The sequence below is a fragment of the Postia placenta genome, assembly GCF_002117355.1.
Source record: "Postia placenta MAD-698-R-SB12 unplaced genomic scaffold POSPLAscaffold_1, whole genome shotgun sequence".
NCBI lineage: Eukaryota > Fungi > Basidiomycota > Agaricomycetes > Polyporales > Adustoporiaceae > Rhodonia > Rhodonia placenta.
The window spans coordinates 1,043,596-1,061,324 of NW_020169832.1; the positions used below are offsets into that span (position 1 = coordinate 1,043,596).

At 53.4% G+C, this 17,729-nt stretch overlaps 8 protein-coding genes and 1 non-coding gene across 9 annotated transcripts; 6 read left to right on the forward strand and 3 right to left on the reverse strand.

Annotated features, from left to right (window-relative positions):
* Positions 1 to 2,497: 2,497 nt before the first annotated feature.
* Positions 2,498 to 3,508, forward strand: POSPLADRAFT_1051293 (hypothetical protein; the record flags this gene model as incomplete). Its single annotated transcript, XM_024480146.1, has 4 exons — positions 2,498 to 2,553; positions 2,605 to 2,865; positions 2,921 to 3,400; positions 3,457 to 3,508. 4 exons carry the CDS (start codon positions 2,498 to 2,500, stop codon positions 3,506 to 3,508), a joined length of 849 nt encoding a protein of 282 aa, XP_024343931.1.
* Positions 3,509 to 4,869: 1,361 nt separating this feature from the next.
* Positions 4,870 to 6,817, forward strand: POSPLADRAFT_1126998 (hypothetical protein; the record flags this gene model as incomplete). Its single annotated transcript, XM_024483576.1, has 8 exons — positions 4,870 to 4,924; positions 4,987 to 5,024; positions 5,083 to 5,195; positions 5,250 to 5,654; positions 5,707 to 5,957; positions 6,016 to 6,152; positions 6,212 to 6,473; positions 6,531 to 6,817. The coding sequence occupies 8 exons, from the start codon at positions 4,870 to 4,872 to the stop codon at positions 6,815 to 6,817; spliced, it is 1,548 nt and encodes a 515-aa protein (XP_024343932.1).
* A 1,047-nt stretch (positions 6,818 to 7,864) lies between these two features.
* On the forward strand, positions 7,865 to 9,297 carry POSPLADRAFT_1130300 (hypothetical protein; the record flags this gene model as incomplete). Its single annotated transcript, XM_024483939.1, has 4 exons — positions 7,865 to 8,456; positions 8,703 to 8,943; positions 9,004 to 9,121; positions 9,175 to 9,297. The coding sequence occupies 4 exons, from the start codon at positions 7,865 to 7,867 to the stop codon at positions 9,295 to 9,297; spliced, it is 1,074 nt and encodes a 357-aa protein (XP_024343933.1).
* Positions 9,298 to 9,363: 66 nt separating this feature from the next.
* Positions 9,364 to 9,448, forward strand: POSPLADRAFT_t5. The gene has a single exon. It is a non-coding gene; the product is annotated as a tRNA-Arg (tRNA).
* Positions 9,449 to 9,856: 408 nt separating this feature from the next.
* POSPLADRAFT_1042405 (hypothetical protein) lies at positions 9,857 to 10,458 on the reverse strand (the record flags this gene model as incomplete). Its single annotated transcript, XM_024478096.1, has 2 exons — positions 9,857 to 9,874; positions 9,931 to 10,458. 2 exons carry the CDS (start codon positions 10,456 to 10,458, stop codon positions 9,857 to 9,859), a joined length of 546 nt encoding a protein of 181 aa, XP_024343934.1.
* A 187-nt stretch (positions 10,459 to 10,645) lies between these two features.
* POSPLADRAFT_1030291 (hypothetical protein) lies at positions 10,646 to 11,643 on the forward strand (the record flags this gene model as incomplete). Its single annotated transcript, XM_024476722.1, has 3 exons — positions 10,646 to 10,735; positions 10,989 to 11,576; positions 11,602 to 11,643. 3 exons carry the CDS (start codon positions 10,646 to 10,648, stop codon positions 11,641 to 11,643), a joined length of 720 nt encoding a protein of 239 aa, XP_024343935.1.
* A 334-nt stretch (positions 11,644 to 11,977) lies between these two features.
* POSPLADRAFT_1126973 (hypothetical protein) lies at positions 11,978 to 12,441 on the forward strand (the record flags this gene model as incomplete). Its single annotated transcript, XM_024483571.1, has 3 exons — positions 11,978 to 12,097; positions 12,170 to 12,255; positions 12,369 to 12,441. The coding sequence occupies 3 exons, from the start codon at positions 11,978 to 11,980 to the stop codon at positions 12,439 to 12,441; spliced, it is 279 nt and encodes a 92-aa protein (XP_024343936.1).
* An 807-nt stretch (positions 12,442 to 13,248) lies between these two features.
* Positions 13,249 to 16,294, reverse strand: POSPLADRAFT_1042406 (hypothetical protein; the record flags this gene model as incomplete). Its single annotated transcript, XM_024478097.1, has 9 exons — positions 13,249 to 13,321; positions 13,627 to 13,799; positions 13,898 to 14,447; positions 14,503 to 14,733; positions 14,784 to 14,853; positions 14,918 to 15,047; positions 15,164 to 15,325; positions 15,916 to 16,080; positions 16,217 to 16,294. 9 exons carry the CDS (start codon positions 16,292 to 16,294, stop codon positions 13,249 to 13,251), a joined length of 1,632 nt encoding a protein of 543 aa, XP_024343937.1.
* Positions 16,295 to 16,970: 676 nt separating this feature from the next.
* POSPLADRAFT_1130574 (hypothetical protein) lies at positions 16,971 to 17,621 on the reverse strand (the record flags this gene model as incomplete). The annotated part of the gene is made up of 3 exons (XM_024483971.1): positions 16,971 to 17,284; positions 17,339 to 17,443; positions 17,495 to 17,621. 3 exons carry the CDS (start codon positions 17,619 to 17,621, stop codon positions 16,971 to 16,973), a joined length of 546 nt encoding a protein of 181 aa, XP_024343938.1.
* Positions 17,622 to 17,729: the final 108 nt, after the last annotated feature.

A 17,729-nucleotide genomic window follows, 5' to 3' on the forward strand; every position in this document is an offset into this window, starting at 1 on the left:
TCACACTGGAACCCTCCCCATCGCGGCCAGCAGTTTATATCTTGTCACATTCCGATGGCTGTGGACCGCGCTACGATTGATCAAGTCCGGCCGCAGCTGCGGCCCCATCATCGTACCTTGAAACGTACATCAGCGGTTTCAATACCCTCCATCAGACATAGCCTCCGCTCAATGAAGGAGAAATACGAATAAAAGGCTTGGCATGCCAATTTCTAGTTCTACAAAATGCACGAGCCATTGGCAAATCTCGACGAGTGAGTGAGTGTCCCACAGCAGACTATTATGTCCACCCATCCAGTACTGCAGCATGGCTTATTCTCGCCGATTGTTATCGTTTGTCATGAATACGCACTTGTGATTGATCTCGGAATGGCCGAGGTCAACACTAGAGCACGATGCGCAGTCCGGAAGTAGCGCGTGCTGGCAGTGGCTCCCGCTACGACGGAACATCCGTCAGACGTAACACAGTGACACTTCCGAGTGTGAGCGTCTGCGGCATTGATGTAATAGCTCTTCAAGACGAGAACATATCATAGCATTGAAACAGATTGTGTGTGGAGCCGTGTGGGCGTACACCGCCTTGGTCTCCACTGGCCTGTACTGCCAAAGGTGAGTTCATGTAGAGTGTTTCGCGGGCAGACACTGCGATTGGGCGCCTACATGCCGTGTCGGCCGCAATCATGATCGAGCCTCGGAGTCCTCCAGTGATCGCGGGAACGGCTACATAGTGTGTCTGGACACCACAGGTAATACCAATATCATCAAACGCTCAAAGAAGTTCATGCATAACCCTGGTGGGCTCGTAGCAGTCTTCATAGCCGACTCAGTGAGTTGTTAATGGGATTCACTTTCCTGGGCCATCTCCCGCTCTACATCGTTCATATGCTTAATTTCACATGCACATAGCAAGTTGAGACTTGCAGCTGTGTAGTCTTCTTGGTCAGTCGATATTATGATAGCTCTAGCTCATGGCGAGAAGCTGAGGGCCACTGTGCTACAGGACCTAACATATTGCGTGTCTCAAAATCGAGGCAGCACAACAAAGCCAATTAGTTACAGAGACGACTTGATGAGCCGCAGTTTAGTCGTTAACAATCTGCCTGCCAATGGTCTTGTTTGTCTTATATTCGCTAGTTGCATTGCCGGACATCATCCGGGCTTCCTATGCTACATGAGGACTCAGCAACCTCATAGTCTGTGCGTAGCACCGTCACTGAATCAGCCGTTTTTGAAGATGTTCAGGGTCATTGACAGCTGCCAATAACAGGGCATTCAGCGCGGCGTGGCTTCATTTAGCGCCAGGGCTGATTCGTCAAAACAGTTACTCTGCGCGGAGAGATGAAAATATGTTCTGTGTCACGATGCTTTTACTCATCATTTCACTCCGGATCATCATTCCTTCCCTCAGATGATGACCAGGATAATTTATCATGCAGAGATAGCAAGAATGCCAAAGGTCTGTCCGGATGATCCGCGAATATTGGCTAAATAAGCCAGGCATATAATCCTCGCCGAGTCGTCGCGATAATAGTGTGTGGTCTGTCTTTCTCGCCATAATTATCATCTGAGCGTCATCAGGAACGTGTACTGGATTACACCATAATGCGATAGGTTGAGCATCTAATCGGCTTGTTATTGCAGTGTGCACACTATTCTTAGACGACTCCCGGAATGGTGAGTGAGGCGCTTCGATATCATCAACAGTTGTTGTATTGATTATTCGTTCACTAGAGCGCCAACTGTCGATGCGCGCTGAGGCCACCCATTGGACTGGTGACCGTCGGTCAGTCCGACAAGTCCCACTGAATAAGGTATTCAGGTGCATGTCTAGCTACTACAGACCTTACAGTGGACTAAAAGTAACCGAAATTGGGCTAGACCCCGTAGAAGCGCAAATGGCCCGCTAAATGTTGGTATCTTGTGATATTGGGCCCACAGATGCTAACTTTGGCTAACAACAGATTCAAGGCTCTTGAGACACCTTCTATGAGGGATATTCGTGATGACAGAAAGATGGGTATAGGCGTGCGTACCCTGGTCTGCACACGCGACAGATGTGCTGCGATGTTCCGATGGATATCATCTCAAAGATGAGATGTGGGGTGTGGACTGAGCGTAAGCACACACCGTATCGTGATGACAGGCAGTGTGCTCGATGAAGATGCCCATCATGTAGAACAGCGCGCCACAAGGGTAGCACTTTCTAGGACATCTATTATTAGGGACGCGCGGCGAGCCAGTTGCCTATAAAAAGGGCTCGTTCTCCACGTTCAAACCCCAGCCCTCAGTTGATCTGTACGAGCCAAGCTTCTCAAGTTCAGGTACTGGATAGTAAGTCCTTTCCTGGTCGCGTTAGTCCGAGAATAGGACTAATATAATGTTTGCCCTTAGCTTGACTTGTTTCGTTCTCAATCCGCTTTTCCATTGCACGCACGCACATTTGTTCATCTTACTACGTTTTCACGACTTTCATTCGTACCACTTTACGACCAACAAGATGCGCACCTCCACTGTCCTCGCCGTTGCCGCCGTTGCCGCGCCTGCCTTCGCTGCGTGAGTAGGCCATTTGATGCTAGTTATTGGACTTGTGCTCACACATCTTAGTGCACTGCCTGCTCCCCAGGAGTACGTCCTGTACCAGAGGGCGACCCCTGCAGGGTCAGAAGCGTTGAGCCTAGGTGGTCTGTTCAAAGCTGCCAAGGATGGATATACCATTGCCAAGGACGGGGTTGATGCCTACCATGCAGGTAAAGATGCCTGGGATAACCTTAAGTCCTCAAGTACATCCTCGGAGACATCCCCCAAGAAATCCTCAAAGAAACCTCCAAAGAAGTCCTCGAAGAAATCCTCAAAGAAATCCAGAGAGTGAGTCGGCCCATGCTCTATTTTTGCGTCCTATCTCATAGATGTATCTGAACAGGGAGGACCCTGTCCCTGAGCATTTCCAGGCGCAGCCGGTCGACCATCCCGCATTCCAGCCGACCCATGCTGCCTACCCTGCGCAGACTCACCCGGCATACGCTGAGCATGCTGGCCAGCATCCCGCCGCATACCCGAGCCCTACTCACATTGGACAACTCGGTGGACACCCATCCGTATACAACCACCACGGCGGCTTTCCTCACGGCGAGGGTCGGTACGGGCACCGCGGCGGCTTCCCTCATAGGGAGGGTCGGTATGACCAGCAACGCCACTCTATGGGGGCGTACGCTCACCGCCCTGCGAACACTCCCTCCGCGAACAGCCTGCAGCCCCTTGCACACGTTGCTCGCACCATCAACTGGAGCGGTCTGGCGCAAGCAGGGCAGGATGCCGTGACCATCGGCCAGGACGGTTACGATGCCTTCGAAGCAGGCAAGGATGCCTGGGAAAGCCTCAAGGGCTCCAAGAAGTCCCGTCGGTGAGCTTATTCCACCGTCCTGACCGCCTGCTTCGACTCAATTGTGATTCTTGCAGGGAGCTGCTCGACATCCTCGAGGCGCGCTCGATCCTCGACGAGCTTGACTAAACTGCGTGCGTTGACGTTCATCCATCCTGCCCGTAAAATGGTATACAGTCGAGTGTATGTGCTTTGTGACTTTACAATAAGAAGCGGATTTTCCTGAGGGCTCAAAAACTCGATGTGATGCATGGATTGCTCGTGCACACTTCCTCGCGCAGTCGTTAGAAGCATCGTGAACCTTCCGCAGTCATGATGTGCCGCCGAGTCCGACCCTGCCGCCCAACAGTCGTACGTTCGCGTCGTCATTTTTGGACCCATGTTTTTGCGGACTCTACTCCGTTAGATTGTGCTTGTGTTTTTTCTTTTGTTTACCCGCTCAAATTCACTGTGGCCACCCACGGTCTCGGCAGTCACTTGGCTTGGGTCGGCTCCTTCCTCCGCGTCAGGACAAGTTGGGACTCGGCGGGCGCTACCGCCTCCACGCCCGGACGGTCAGTTCTTGGAACAGTGTCGGGCGTCGTCTCTGCAAATAGATCCTTATTCAATGCCTATATGCATTTGCACAGCAACCGCTGTTGAACAAAGTCAGGTGCGTCTAATCTAGCATGTCGCAGTGATGCACAAGGGGCTTCTCATGTCTTAAAATAATACATAGGGCTCAGCCTTAGTCTTAAATGGCCACTGGACCTCAATCTGATAGTAGGCTGCTGAACATCCGCATCAGAAGCCATCTCGGCGCGTGACCCTCGTAAGTCGCAGCTCGTATGTTTTCGTACCTGAAATGACGTGAACAACGGCCGCATTCGGTGCGTTTTTCTTTACGCAAGGCCGACCATCGGACGTCGCTTTCAGGGGAAAGCTTAGTGCGCACGCATTATCCTGTTATCCAGGGTTACGTCATGACCGTGCGCGACGTTTTTCGTCGTGACTGACGCGCCCCGTATCCACTCGCGCACGGTAGATCTTTGTCTCCGCACTCACCTCCACGTACGCGTGCCTTCCGGCGTCGCTCAACCATCCGGGCTTGCCTCGTTTTGGCAGCATTCCCGCATGCTTCGCGGCGCTAACGCCCGACAAGCGAGCGATATGTCGGACCCGTAGTCAACCACGCCTCGTTATGGGGTACAATTGTATGCAGGGTCCAGCGTTTCGAGCTGATTCCGCCGGCGCAGATCGTCTGGCACAACGATGAGCACGGTGAGGGGTGCATGTTCCCCGGACCGCGTGATGGACCTTTCCCCGGACCGTCGCAAGAACAGATCTTCCCCCCACTGCCATCAAACTTCATCCCCGCGGGGTGGAGAAGGCCGGCGCTTCCCCACACAATAAAAGCACCGGCGGTAGACATGGTCATGCTTGAGGTCGAGGGTGATACCGTCCGTCCTGCCTGATACGACCCTGCTACGACCACTGCCCACGATAACAGCATGGCTGTCCCCTCAAATCGCAGGGCAATCCTCCTCGCGATATTCATCGCGTTCGGTACGTTGGCCTCTCACGTCTTCGACTACTATATTGTGGCTCACAGCGTACAATCATCACAGGTGGATTCCTCTTCGGCTATGACATTGGTGTAATATCAGTACGTCCCCTCGTCGTACCAACGTCGATGGCCGAGGTTCTGATCATGTTCACCGTAGGGATGTTTGATTATGCCTGACTTCATCGAGCGTTTCGGAATACAAAACGCAGACGGCTCATTTACGCTATCAAGCTCTCGACAATCTATCATTACATCTCTCCTCTCTGCTGGGTAAGTACAATAGAGCTACCCGGTTGGCGAGCGTCTTACCTATTGTTAACTCAGTACCATCGTCGGTGCGATCGCACAGGCCTTTACCTCCGACCGCTTCGGGCGACGTGGTTCCATCCTCATCTGGTCGTTCATCTTCACCGTGGGCACCGTCGTCCAGACAGGCACCGTCCGCTCTCTCGCGCAAATCGTCATTGGCCGCTTCATTGCTGGTCTCGGCGTCGGCGCGCTCTCCGCCATCGTCCCGTTGTACAACGGCGAGACAGCCCCCAAGGCGCTGCGTGGCATGCTCATCGTGCTGTACCAAGTCCAGATCATCATGGGCATTTTTATCAGCTACGTGATCGACCTCGGCACGCACTCGATCAAGAACTCTGCGTCCTGGCGCATCCCAGTCGGCCTGCAGATGCTCTGGGGTCTCATCCTGCTTTCGGGTATTTTCTTCCTGCCCGAATCACCGTAAGTCCTTCGTCCTTCGCTCTACAGGGATCCGCATCTCACTGAGTTTCAGACGTCACCTACTCGGCGTGGGTAGAGATGCCGAGGCTCGCAAAGTCATCGCAGAGCTCAACAGTGTGCCGGAGGACGATCCCATGGTGACGGAAACCCTCGAGGAGCTGGAATACGCCATCCACGCTGAGAACGACGGCGGAAAGGCTACCTGGCTGGAGTGCTTCTCGGAGCGCAACATGCTTTGGAAGCGCACGATCAACGGCATGATGCTCCAGTTCATCCAGCAGTTGAACGGCCAGAACTTCTACTGTGAGTACATGGCTCTCCCGACTACAATTGAAAACTTACGATGTTACCTCGACCGCAGACTACTACGGCGACACGTTCTTCAAGAGCGCGGGCACAACGCTATCGCCATACGTGATCCAGACCATTCTCGGAGCTGTATCCGTTGCCGGCACTGTTCCTGCACTGTACCTGATTGACACTTGGGGCCGTCGCCGGGTATGTCCACCAGTCCTCCGCATATCGTTGCGTATAGCTGACGCATATTCTGTCTGTAGTCGCTCATGACGGGTGCGGCATTCGAGGCAATGTGCGCGCTCATCGCTGGCCTTGTCGGACACTTCCTGCTCGCGCCATCTGGCACCCCCGTGGACGAGCTCACGCCCACAAATAAGCAGGGCGGCGACGTTCTCATTGCTTTCGCCGTCATGCACGTCTTTGCCTACTCAATATTCTGGGGCCCGACGCCCTGGGTGTACCTCGGCGAGTCCTTCCCGCTCCGGGTTCGACCAAAGTGCATTGCGCTCGGCAGCGCGACGAGTGAGTTCCCTTATTATGTTCATGATTTCCGGCAGATCGCTGATCGGCGCTCTACAGACTGGGTGTGGAATTTCCTGCTGTCGTTCTTCTCGCCGCGCATCGCAGATGACATCGGGCCGCTCATTCTACTCATCTTCGCTGGAATGCTCGTGTTCGGTTTCTTCTACGTGTGGCTGTTCATCCCCGAAACTAAGGGCCTCTCGCTTGAGGAAGTCGACGAGATGTACCGCGCGAAGGTGCTACCATGGCGGTCAAGCGAATGGCGGCCGTCGGAGAAGCACGTACACGAGAAGGTGCCGGAAGTGCGTGTGGACAAGGGGAAGGACGAGGACGAGGAGGCATGACCGGGGCTGGGGTGAGGCGCGATTGGTGTACGAGGAGGATGATTTCTCGACTTCATGATCCTTGTTTTAGTAGAGCACTTGTACTGATACCGCATACTTCCTAGTCATACATATATCACATCTTTACGCCTAGCATGAGTGAGATCCGGCAGTGCTCTTTGCTAAGATCTCGCACCCGACATTTTGCTCACAAGAGCTGGTCGATGGAAATTACGCCCAAAGAAGCTTCTCGACAAGCTCAAATACCGTCTCGTATGCATCCCAATGATTCCACAGTTTAAACCGCAGAGTTGCCAGACTGTGTGCGACTGGGTGCGTCTTCGGCTCCTTGATCAGCCGGTCATGGGCAGTTGAGTGGAAGCGGCGCACCCAACTCGACTCCGCATCGGAGACATTACACGTCTGACGAAGTTGATGACGACAAGCGTCCTGCGCGCATCAGGGTTGCGTTAAATGCCCTCCTACTTGATCACCATCCTGTTGGCCGACCACCACTCGCGTCTGCTCTTCCTGTACAACACTGTCGTCCTCGGTAGCAGTTTCCTGGCTGGTCCCCACTTGCTGCTCTCCTGTCTCCAGCGTGCCAAGCAGGTTATCGAGTCCGCCTATGATCTCGTCAAGACGATCCTCGAGCCCGGTCGCGACACCGTCCGCGGCCTCGAGACGACGCAGAAGCTCCGTGATGTCTGGGTCAGAGTCTCTGACAGTTTCATCCTGGGATAAGAGCGACTGCAGCAGCGTAATGTCGGATTGCAAGGAGCTCTGATTCGGGCGTGCAGCACCATCAGACTTGGGTAAGCCGTTCATTGTTGAGTTAAGGATTCTCTGCTCGGGATGTCACGGTCATGGACTCAGTATGTGACTGCTAGTGACCGTGCAGTGTGACTATGACGTCCCGAGGGAACATGTCGAGGAATTGAAATGAGGACCCTGAGTTACCGGTATGGACTCTGGAGCGAGCACACCTTCCACTCACACCGTCGTGTGTTGGCCACTATCTGCGCTAACACTCCTTGAAATGAGCCTGCTCCGCAGAAACCATTCCTAATGGCCGCTCTCACCAGAATTGGGGAATTCCTTCTCTTTACCCTGCAAGTCATTTGGACAGTTGTACTCGTCTTAACATCCTATGTCCTTGGCCGCCCCCTAGGTGGCCATGCCCTGAAAATAGGACGCATCTCTCCTCTCTTATTGACTCTGCATGACGTGCGATATTCTGGTGCGCTCTACCGCCGCGATTATACCTACACCTTCACGGCGACTTCCCTGTCCGTCGCGTTTCACCTCCCCCGTCCATCATACCCACGCTGGTTCACATTGTCCTCGCATTCTCTATTCTACGTGTCGTCGACGAGTGACATATCTGTCTCCACACTTGATGTGACCTTCTGGGTCTTCCCTTATCTCGCCAGGCGCACGGCAGGTCAATGGGCGAGTGTCGAGCTCGACGGGTTTCGCATCCGCGTGCACAAGAGCAACGCGACGCCGTACTGGATCCAAAAGCTGCGACAAAACGTCGTCACTGCATTGCTCCAAGGCGAAATCTACCGCTTGGATGACTTCTGGACGAAGGTCCAGTTCGCGGGCGTGTCTGAATCGTTTGCTCCCGGAAGGTCTGTCCGTCGGAGGCGCAAGGGCGGTCACCGTCCTCTTACTGCCTCTTGTCCGTCCGCACCCGGACATGATTGTATTCGCTCCGATGAGCCGGCCGGACAGGAAACGAGCACACGAAACCAGGATGAAGGCGATGAATACGTCAGCGACAGTCCATCGGACGCAGAAGAGAGCGAGAGCGATATTGGAACGGACGCGGACGACGGCAGCGACATAGATTGCTCGTGCCAGAACAAACGCCGACTCCAAATCGACGAGCCTGGCACCGCAGTCCATCGTGATGCGCCCCCGCCCTCCACTAATACAGACACAGACGAGCTGCGCATCTCCGCGTCAGCGCGCCAGCTGCACCTCCACAATACCGAAGGGCGTGTCTATACGTTTGGCGTAGTCGACGCGCAGCTGCGCCGCGACTGGGATCAAGACCGCGGGAGCTTCGTCCTGGTCGTGGAGGAGGCACGCTGGGTAAAAGTGCACTGGCTGTTTCAGCGTACGCCGACGCCGTGGTGGTCGTGAGTTCTCACTCTCATGCAGTATACCAATGTTCAGGACTAACTGGGAACGTTCTCCAGACAGATCGTCACCTCAATTACACAGTTCCCTTTGGATGTGGCGCATGTGCTGCGACACCCAATGAGTACCGTGAATATTTATGCTACGCGTACAGACATTACATTCGACGAATTTCGGGTGCGTGTAGTTGTCTGTCTGGAGTATCGGTAGCGACTGATACCCCTCCGCAGATACGAGACGCTTCTCTCGTGGTCCAGGCACTGACCATTCTGCGTGCAAAGACGGCTAATATGGGTATCAATTGGGCGGATGTATTATTCGACGCCGTTATTCATACATTTGTACGCCCTTAATTTAGCAAGACGCGGACAATAAATGTATGAGCATTTATATATGTTACTTGTCTACTTAATTTTTATGGCTACTTGGCGCAATGGTAGCGCGTTTGGCTTCGATCGCCATTCGGGTACCAAAAGGTTGCAGGTTCGAGTCCTGCAGTGGTCATTACTGTATTATACCATCATTTTAAACATCTCGGAATTAGTTCATTTTGCGCCTAAGTCCGCCGATACTAGTAGGACTTCCTATGCAGTTAGGATACGTGCAGTCTCCTGACAATAGAGTCGACATTTCCTTCACACCTCCACAGGCTCCGGATATTTATGTCAGACTACGTGCCACACTGCATTCGATGTCGCCAGACTGACCTGCTATATCCTAATCCTGGCAGGTGATAACTGCAGTCACCATAGGTCCTCATTGAGATAGAGCGACGCGATTTATTATTACATTCTACGGAAAATGTATCAATCCTATGCTCACAAAGGAGTGACGCGTGAAGGATTGGGAGGGATGCGAAAATTGTCCGTAAGGATCGCAGAAACAGAAACAGTCTGGGGTATCGACGAGTGATCACAATGCATACACTGTCTGTACAAGCAATTTAGTCAACCTGCCCGCGGGATGTTCAGCGGATATGTGCTTACTTGGGCAGACTGGGAAGACGCGTAAGATATCCGTTGCGGTGGTCGCGCAAAGACTATGTTCGTTGTCCAAGGGAACGGTTCGTTGGGAGAGCTCGGCCTCAAGGCACCCATAGCCGGCGACGTCTCTGGTGCACCCGACAGCGACGGCTCTGGCAAGACAGGCGCCGTGATCGTGAATGGATTGGGCTGAGGCGTCACAGGTGGCGCGGAAAGTTCTGGGGAATGCCCAATGACTAGCACGGGAGAGACCGAGCGCGCGACTGCACCGTAGCGGTACGGGCTGCTGTTCACGGACTCGCTCATGTACGCCTCAGCGGTATAGAGGCTGTCGGTACTCGCTGACTGAGGATTAGCCGCTAATATGGTAGAGGCGGGTGTCTGGAATGTCCTGCGCTCGATCCATTCGTCGTACTTGCGCTTACTTCGGTTACGGCGGCGGGAGCGTCGCCAGTAAGCGAAGACATTGAGCAGTAACAACAAGCCGCCCAAGATCCCGAAGACGGCGCCGAGAACCTGAGGAGTCTTCATATGGCTGTAGAATCAAGACGAGCGACATGCGCCTTCAGTGATCCACTAACGTCATACTGACACAAATGTTGCTACTTACCCAGATGTTGCGGATGCCGAGCCCACGCTGCTTGGAGATACAGCGCCGCCGCTGCCATTAATAGGTAGGACCGTTGCCACGGTGTATATCGACGTCGACATCGAAGTTATGATTCCTGACTTGGTAATTGTAGAGGTGAATGATGAGCCGGTATCTGTGAACGTTGAAGTGTATGGGACAGGCACAGGAACTACAGTAGTAAGTGTTACGTATGAGGTAGTCGGAGGCTTCCCGTGTGTGGAACTATCAGCGCTGTAAGATTATTCAGTACACGGGCGTTAATAATGACAGACATCAAAGACGTACACCAGGATCTTCGAGATCTTTGAAACAGAGGAACTCAACTCATACCCAGTAGATTCCGATACGAGAGTAATCCCGGACGGAGATGATTGACTCCCGTCATTTCCTGTCGATATCGTTGCCGCATTGCTTGACATGTCGCTGGTAGACATGGGGTTCCTTTCAGTTGAGATCGCTGCATCAGAGGATTGCGAAGGACCGTGTATTGTCGAGACAGCTGCCGTCGATGAAATGTGTAATAGAGTCGACGTTTGAACAGAAGGCGGGGTTGAATGAGGTGACGGGGTTGAATGAGGGGGTGGGATTGAAAAAGGAGGCGAGATTGAAGCAGGAGGCGAGATTGAGTGAGGAGATGGGGTTGAAGAATAAGGCGGGATTGAAGCAGGAGATGGGGTTGAAGGAGGCGAGATTGAATGAGGAGATGGTATTGAAAAAGGAGGAAGCGAGATTGAGTGAGGAGGCGGAATTGAATGCGGAGATGGGATTGAAAAAGGAGGCGAGATTGAATGAGGGGATGGTATTGAAAAAGGAGGAAGCGAGATTGAAACCGAGATTAAAACCGAGATTGTCCCCGAGATTGAAGGAGGAGGCGGGATTGAAGGAGGAAGAAGCGAGATTGAAGGAGGAGATGGGATTAGAGGAGATGGGATTAGAGGAGGAGATGGGATTAGAGGCGAGATTGGAGGCGGGGATTTGGTCGCCTTCGAGGGAGTTGGGGTGTCTTCGAATAGACAATGTGATGAACCAGAATCTTGCTGCAGGCAATTGTCAGATTCACCCTGCTATACGCCTCAGTTGCTTAAAACATAGACAGAGTCCTCGCAGAACACCGTACCCTCTGCTGAAATGCAGACGACGCATAAGGAGACATCGTCAAAATAGAATAATCTGGCGAGCTGTGGGCCGTATGTATCGAAGGAACGGATGACACCACTTGTGTCGGGGCGGATACGACAATGAAAGTATGGGGGCTTTGCGTGAACGAAGACCGAGACAAAGTACGAGCCCGACTTGAGGAAATATGCTCCGGAAAGCTTGCACAGGTAATGTGGGCACGTCAGACACGAAGGTGGCGCTCTTCAGACACATCGTCGACACTCTTTACAAGATTCAAAGACACATGTCAATCTGCGAAGCATGAAGAGTGTTGGTAACACGCCTAGCAACATCAATGCAATTGCGGCCGGGCCGGCCTCGCAACGATGGACAGATGTGGTTGTGCGAAGCGCGCTGTGCAGACACATAGAAAGAGACACGGTCGGTTCGACAAAGTATCAGGTAACCGAGATGGTACCTCATTTTTGATGAACGCGATAGATGAGTATACAGCGAACAGATCGCATGAATCAAGGCTATGCGGGACCAAACGTGATATGGCACACCATGGGAAGGGTCGACCACCGAGAGAGGAATAGGTCAGCTATAGGTGCAGTTTGCACACGGTCGCGCTCAAGGCTCAGAACATTTAGTTGTCGTGTTTGCGCATCTCGAATGGTTTGTTGCCGATTGCAACACTAGTAGTTAGTAGTTGGGGACTTGATGAGCTGTCGGTTCGGGGTGCAGCAGGTGTGCATCATCTGATACGAAGGCCCACAGGTTAAGATCCTGGCGTGAATAGACCAGTGATGTCTTGTCGACCGCCATCGGACAACTTCAATGGCGAAGAAACAATGTCAAGCCAGCCAAGCATAACACACACTCCAGCCGCTTGAATGAAGGAAGACACGAAGCCGGGACCATCGTGCTCGGCGCTTGATCGAGATGTCATACTGTGCCTCCCCAGGTAGTCGGCAGTCACGTAAAAGTAACACATCCATCACGATCCATCACGCGTAATATTTCAAGGTCCGCTTAGCCAACGCTTGAGGATTCTATGGGCAGGTAGCTCGAAGCATACAATGAGGTCGCTGACGTGATCGGAAAATGAAGCTCCAACACAAGCTGTTACAACCGAGGCGTACACCAGCGTGACAACGGCTTGAGCTGGTCCCCGGGAAGGGACTCCAGAACTACTGCACCGTTCGCTTTCGTTCAAGCTGGAAATGAAAGCAGGCATACGAAAACCTATGTCTATACAAAAGCACGAAGGTAATCGAGTACTGTGGAGGGAGATACTATGAAATTGCCGACTTGGGGGGTCTGCCGACTACCCGGGGAGGCACAGTACTCACGGGGGCCTTTAAGTTGCACGCGAGCATACGCAGGCGCTCGTGAATACGACCGTCCATTGAAATTAAGATGGAAAAACCTACCAGAGTCGAAAGTTTGCAAGGACGGGAATCAATGAACAAGTGTGCAGTCCTAGCACATTGGAGGATGCTGACACAGTGTCGTTTACAAACACAGCTTGATACGGAATCTGAGGTCTTCAACATGTTGGTTCACACTTAATAGTGTTGTTGGCAAAACTACGCCCAAGCGCCGCGCCCTGGCGCGGCGACAGTGAATGGCAATTGCTGGCGCAACTTGGAAAGGTCAGGCCTGGTTCAGACTGTGAGCAAAATACCTGAGGTAGACTCTCTCACGCAACCTAACATTTGCTCTCTCCCCCATGCCCGAGCCATCAATAAAGGAGCACGCAGGTAAACACGACCTAAACGTTCTGATCGGCGAAGATTCAGGTCCATGATTTGAAGTAACTAAATAATGTCCGGCAGGATGTTGTACCCTCAGCGGGGCGGAGGAAGCTGGGATACACAAAGACAAGGAGAAAGCTCCGGGAAGTGGGATTTGAGGTCACTGCTATCGTCTCTCGGTCTGTAGTTGCACTCTGGAATGTTTCTCACCTCCGAACGTGAAGCATTCGCCAGTTGCGCCACCCTCGCCAGCAATCGCCGTGGGCCTCTGCCGGACCCCGCGCCGCGCGGATGCCTGAGGGAGTTCTTCCCACGATACTAGGTGCCGGGGGCATTGGGTACGGCTCGCCGACCATGCACGCGGTGGAGAGCCGCTCCAGAAACTGTCAGAGGTATCGACTAGTACTTGATCACACTGCATATACTGTCTGTACCAATAACTTGGTCAATCTGCCGGAGTGTTCAGCGGAGATCTGCTCACCTGGGCAGACTCGGAAGACACACGAGACAACCGTTTCGGCTGCGCAGAAATAGTGTTCGTAGCCCAGAGAAACGGCGCGTCGAAAGGGTCCAGCATCGGGGCATGCGTAGTCGGCGACATCTCCGGCGCGCTCGACAGCGACTGCTCACGGGATACAGACGCAGAGACCGGGCACTGATCGTGCTGTGTTGTCACAGATTGTGCGTCGGGCTCCGGGGAAGGCGTGATGACCAGCGGGGGAGAGACCGACATCGACCGCGCAACCGCGCCGTAGCGGTATGTGCTCCCGTGACTAGTTTCGCTCATGTACGCCTCGGCGGTATGGAAACTATCCATGCTTGCTCTGGACAGACCAACCCCCAGTATAACCGTGGAGAGCTCGCCAGAGGTGGACCTCTGTGATGTCTTGCGCCTAATCCACTCGTCGTACCTGCGCTGGCTCTGGCCGCGGCGGCGAGAACGTCGCCAACAGGCCAGGGCGACAAGCAGCAGAAACAAGCTACCCAGAACACCGAAAACGGCACCAAGAATCTGAGGGGTTCTCGTTCGGCTAGAGAAATATGGCAGTAAGAAGAGATAAGCTAGCAAATGATACACGGACTTACTTTGCATTCGCGGCTGAGGTCGGACTAGTACCGTTAGAAGATGGTCCCGCACCTCCAGCCGGGGTAGACGTATACATGGTAGTAATAATTGAAGTAGAGGTTTCTATGTAAGAGTGTGTGTACGTGCCTGACAGGCCGGTTGACGTCAAAGTTCCGGAAAACACAGTGGTCTCAGTATAGGTGGAGGTAATGACGGTAGGAGGAGATGATCCGTGTTCTGCACCGCCGAGACTATGGCGACTCAGTCAGTACATAGGAGGAGGATGGTACTGAAGACATACGATGCACCGTGCGCAACGGTCGAGGTATAGGATGATCCCTCAGACACAGAAAGCGTATCAATAGTGGCGGCTGAAGAAGTAGTAGCTGTGTTGCTTGAAAAGGAGCTTGTGGGTGTACCCTGTCGTGTACTGACGGCGCTGAGACTGGATGAATGCGTAGCCGTGGATGCCGTAGGGGTCATCGGTGGAGGAACATTGGTTGTAGTAGCGACCGGTGGCGGAGCGGGCGTCGTTCGAATAGTGACAGGCGGTGACGGTGTTTGACTAGTGGAAGTCGGTGACGGTGTTTTGATCGTCCCAGGATCCCCAACGATAGTGAGTATTCTCCACGGAAGGCAAGAGCTCAACCGCGATGTATTGCTGCCTACGCATGCACTCACGCTGTGCGAGAGGTGATCAATCGACTTCAAGGGAAGTGAGGTTGCAAGCGCTATTGTCTCGCGCGTTCCAGAAATTGTCACGACCCACTCGCTAGCAGTTGCTCCGGGAGGGCCAAGACTGCGGAAAGTTTTGGGGACGAGAGACAAAATAAGGCCCATCACCTAAGGACAGACTACAGGCGTAGCGGCCGTATTGATGTCGACTTGGCGGGACCTAGTGCCAACGCTGGTCCAAACGCCAGGAGGAACGAACGGAAACCCCGTGTAGATGGAGGGCTGGAAAGAGGTAAAATATCGACCTTGCTCGTCTGCCCTGTGAGGGCAGTACAATAGAAAGGAGCCGGTCAGGCACGCACTTCGCCATATTATGGTGAATTATAACACTGAGACATCATGTGGGGTTCAAAGATGCATATCAACTTGCGAAGCCCGAGATGAACAGCAACGAGATGATATTCCCACCTTTCTATCACGAACTTGTATCGGAAGAAAGTCAGAATTGCATGCTGCATCGATGAATGCGTGGGATGCCAGTGGCCGGCGGCATATAGCCAATCATACGCAGCACCTAGGAGAAGGTGAGGAAACAAGGACTTGGCAGGGTCCTCCATGTTCATAGAGTGCGCTTTGAACTGCTCGATAACTCACAACATCATCCGCAGATGCCGAAGACCCTAGACGCGGCATACGGCATCACGTCGCGATCTCCAAAGGCGGTGAGGTGATGGCTTCAGCACTGTCGGGCTACACACGATATGATCTTCACGTCGCAGTAGCTCGAGTTTCCTCGCTGTGGGAGACTCTTCACTGTCTGCCCCTGGATTAATTGATGTCACGTCTTCTGCATGTAGCCGAAGTGGTACGTAGCGCCATCCACTACACATCACTATAACATCTGCACACTTGCGATCCAGCGGCTACGTCGACGATGGACAGATGTAGTTGTGTACTGTGTGCACTGCAGACGCATGGAAGGAGATGCGCCCAATTTGACAAGACGCCAGGCAACCGAGACGGAGTCTCATCTTTGATGAACGCGACAGAACAACATACAGCGAAGAGATCGCATGCAAGGCCGTGTGGGATCGAGACGTGTGAGATAGCGCAAGGGCCGTAGTCGTGATTGGACATGGTGGTGCTTAAGCTTTAAGGTTCGGAACATTCAAGTGCTGTGTGTGCGCATCTCAAACGGTTCCTGGCCGGTTGTAACACCCATAGTTGGTAGCCAAAGACCCTTGACGGAGCACCGGCGCGCCGGGAGCAATACATAGGAAGGCATCATCTGTAACGATACGAGCGCTGTGTACCCCAATGGTTTTCATTCTGGCGCGAATAGACTGAATTATGCTTGTTGACCGCCGTAGACAATTTCAGGGGTGAAGAACTTGAGTAATGAACCTAGCAATTTGGAGCCAGCCATGGCATAACACGCTCAGGTTGCTTGAGTGATGAGGAAGCTGCGATCGCGGCGTCTAGCAATCAGGTGACGGATCTCCTGAGCCTGCAAAGGATTGAAAGGAGAAGTATCGTATATGCACAGCATCGATATCCTTCTACATTGAACAAAACCATCAGTCGAGAATTTGCAAGGACGGGAACAAACGAACAAGTGCGCGGTCTCAGCACATTGGAGGATGCTGACAAAGTGCCGTGTACAAATACAATTGGATGCGGGATCTGAGGTCTTCATGCAACATGCCGGTCCACTTCAACGACATCCGCAAAACCCCCTTTACCACATTCTCCTTTCCTGTATGCCTACAATAGTCCCAGTCTCATACGGCTCTTAGTGCTGTTCCGCCTCCATCTACTCTCTCGGGATCTCGCCACTGCCGAGTGTTGAAACGCCCTGGCCCTGCCGCTTCCTATGTTCGCGACCATCATGGTGCGCCTCCGCGCTGCTCATGCCGGACCCAGGATGCCCAAGGCCGTTGTAGACATCGGCACTCGTCGCACCCGTGAGCGTATCGCCTGCTGTGGTAGGCGTTGCGAAGGGATCACGGTCGATGACTGTGTGCGAGCCGGGTGCCGGGGGCAATGGGTACGGCGCGTCGATCGTGCGCGCGGCGGTGAGCCGCTCCAGATGGGACCTGTCATCGGATGTTACATTTTGCTGTTGATCTATCGAACATAAGTCAGCGGATTTATTCGGAGATCAGTACAAGCATTGCCCACCTCCTGGGATGATTTGGCGGATGTTGCGGCCCTGTGGGGGTACGTCCGCGGCCGGAGGCGCATCCCGTCCAGTGGGCGGCGGAAGGTGCTCTTCCGGGCGATTTTCTGCAATGCTGGTAAGCTAGTGGCTGGTAGTCGCGCAGCTCGACTATTCACCTTTGGGGAAGACCGACGCGTATTGGTGACCTGTGGTCGCCTTGTTTGCGCCAGGGATGCGGCCTTGACTGGCATCACCGCCGACATAGTCATTGTGGCGCTGTGAGGTTATGGATTCGCCGGACATGGTACCTGAGCGTGAGAGGTTTCGGAAGGTGTGTTGTGGTAGATATGTGTAAGCTGTAACAGTGGTGTGGATGCAAGTTGAGATGAAGAACAGAGTCCAGCCCATGCA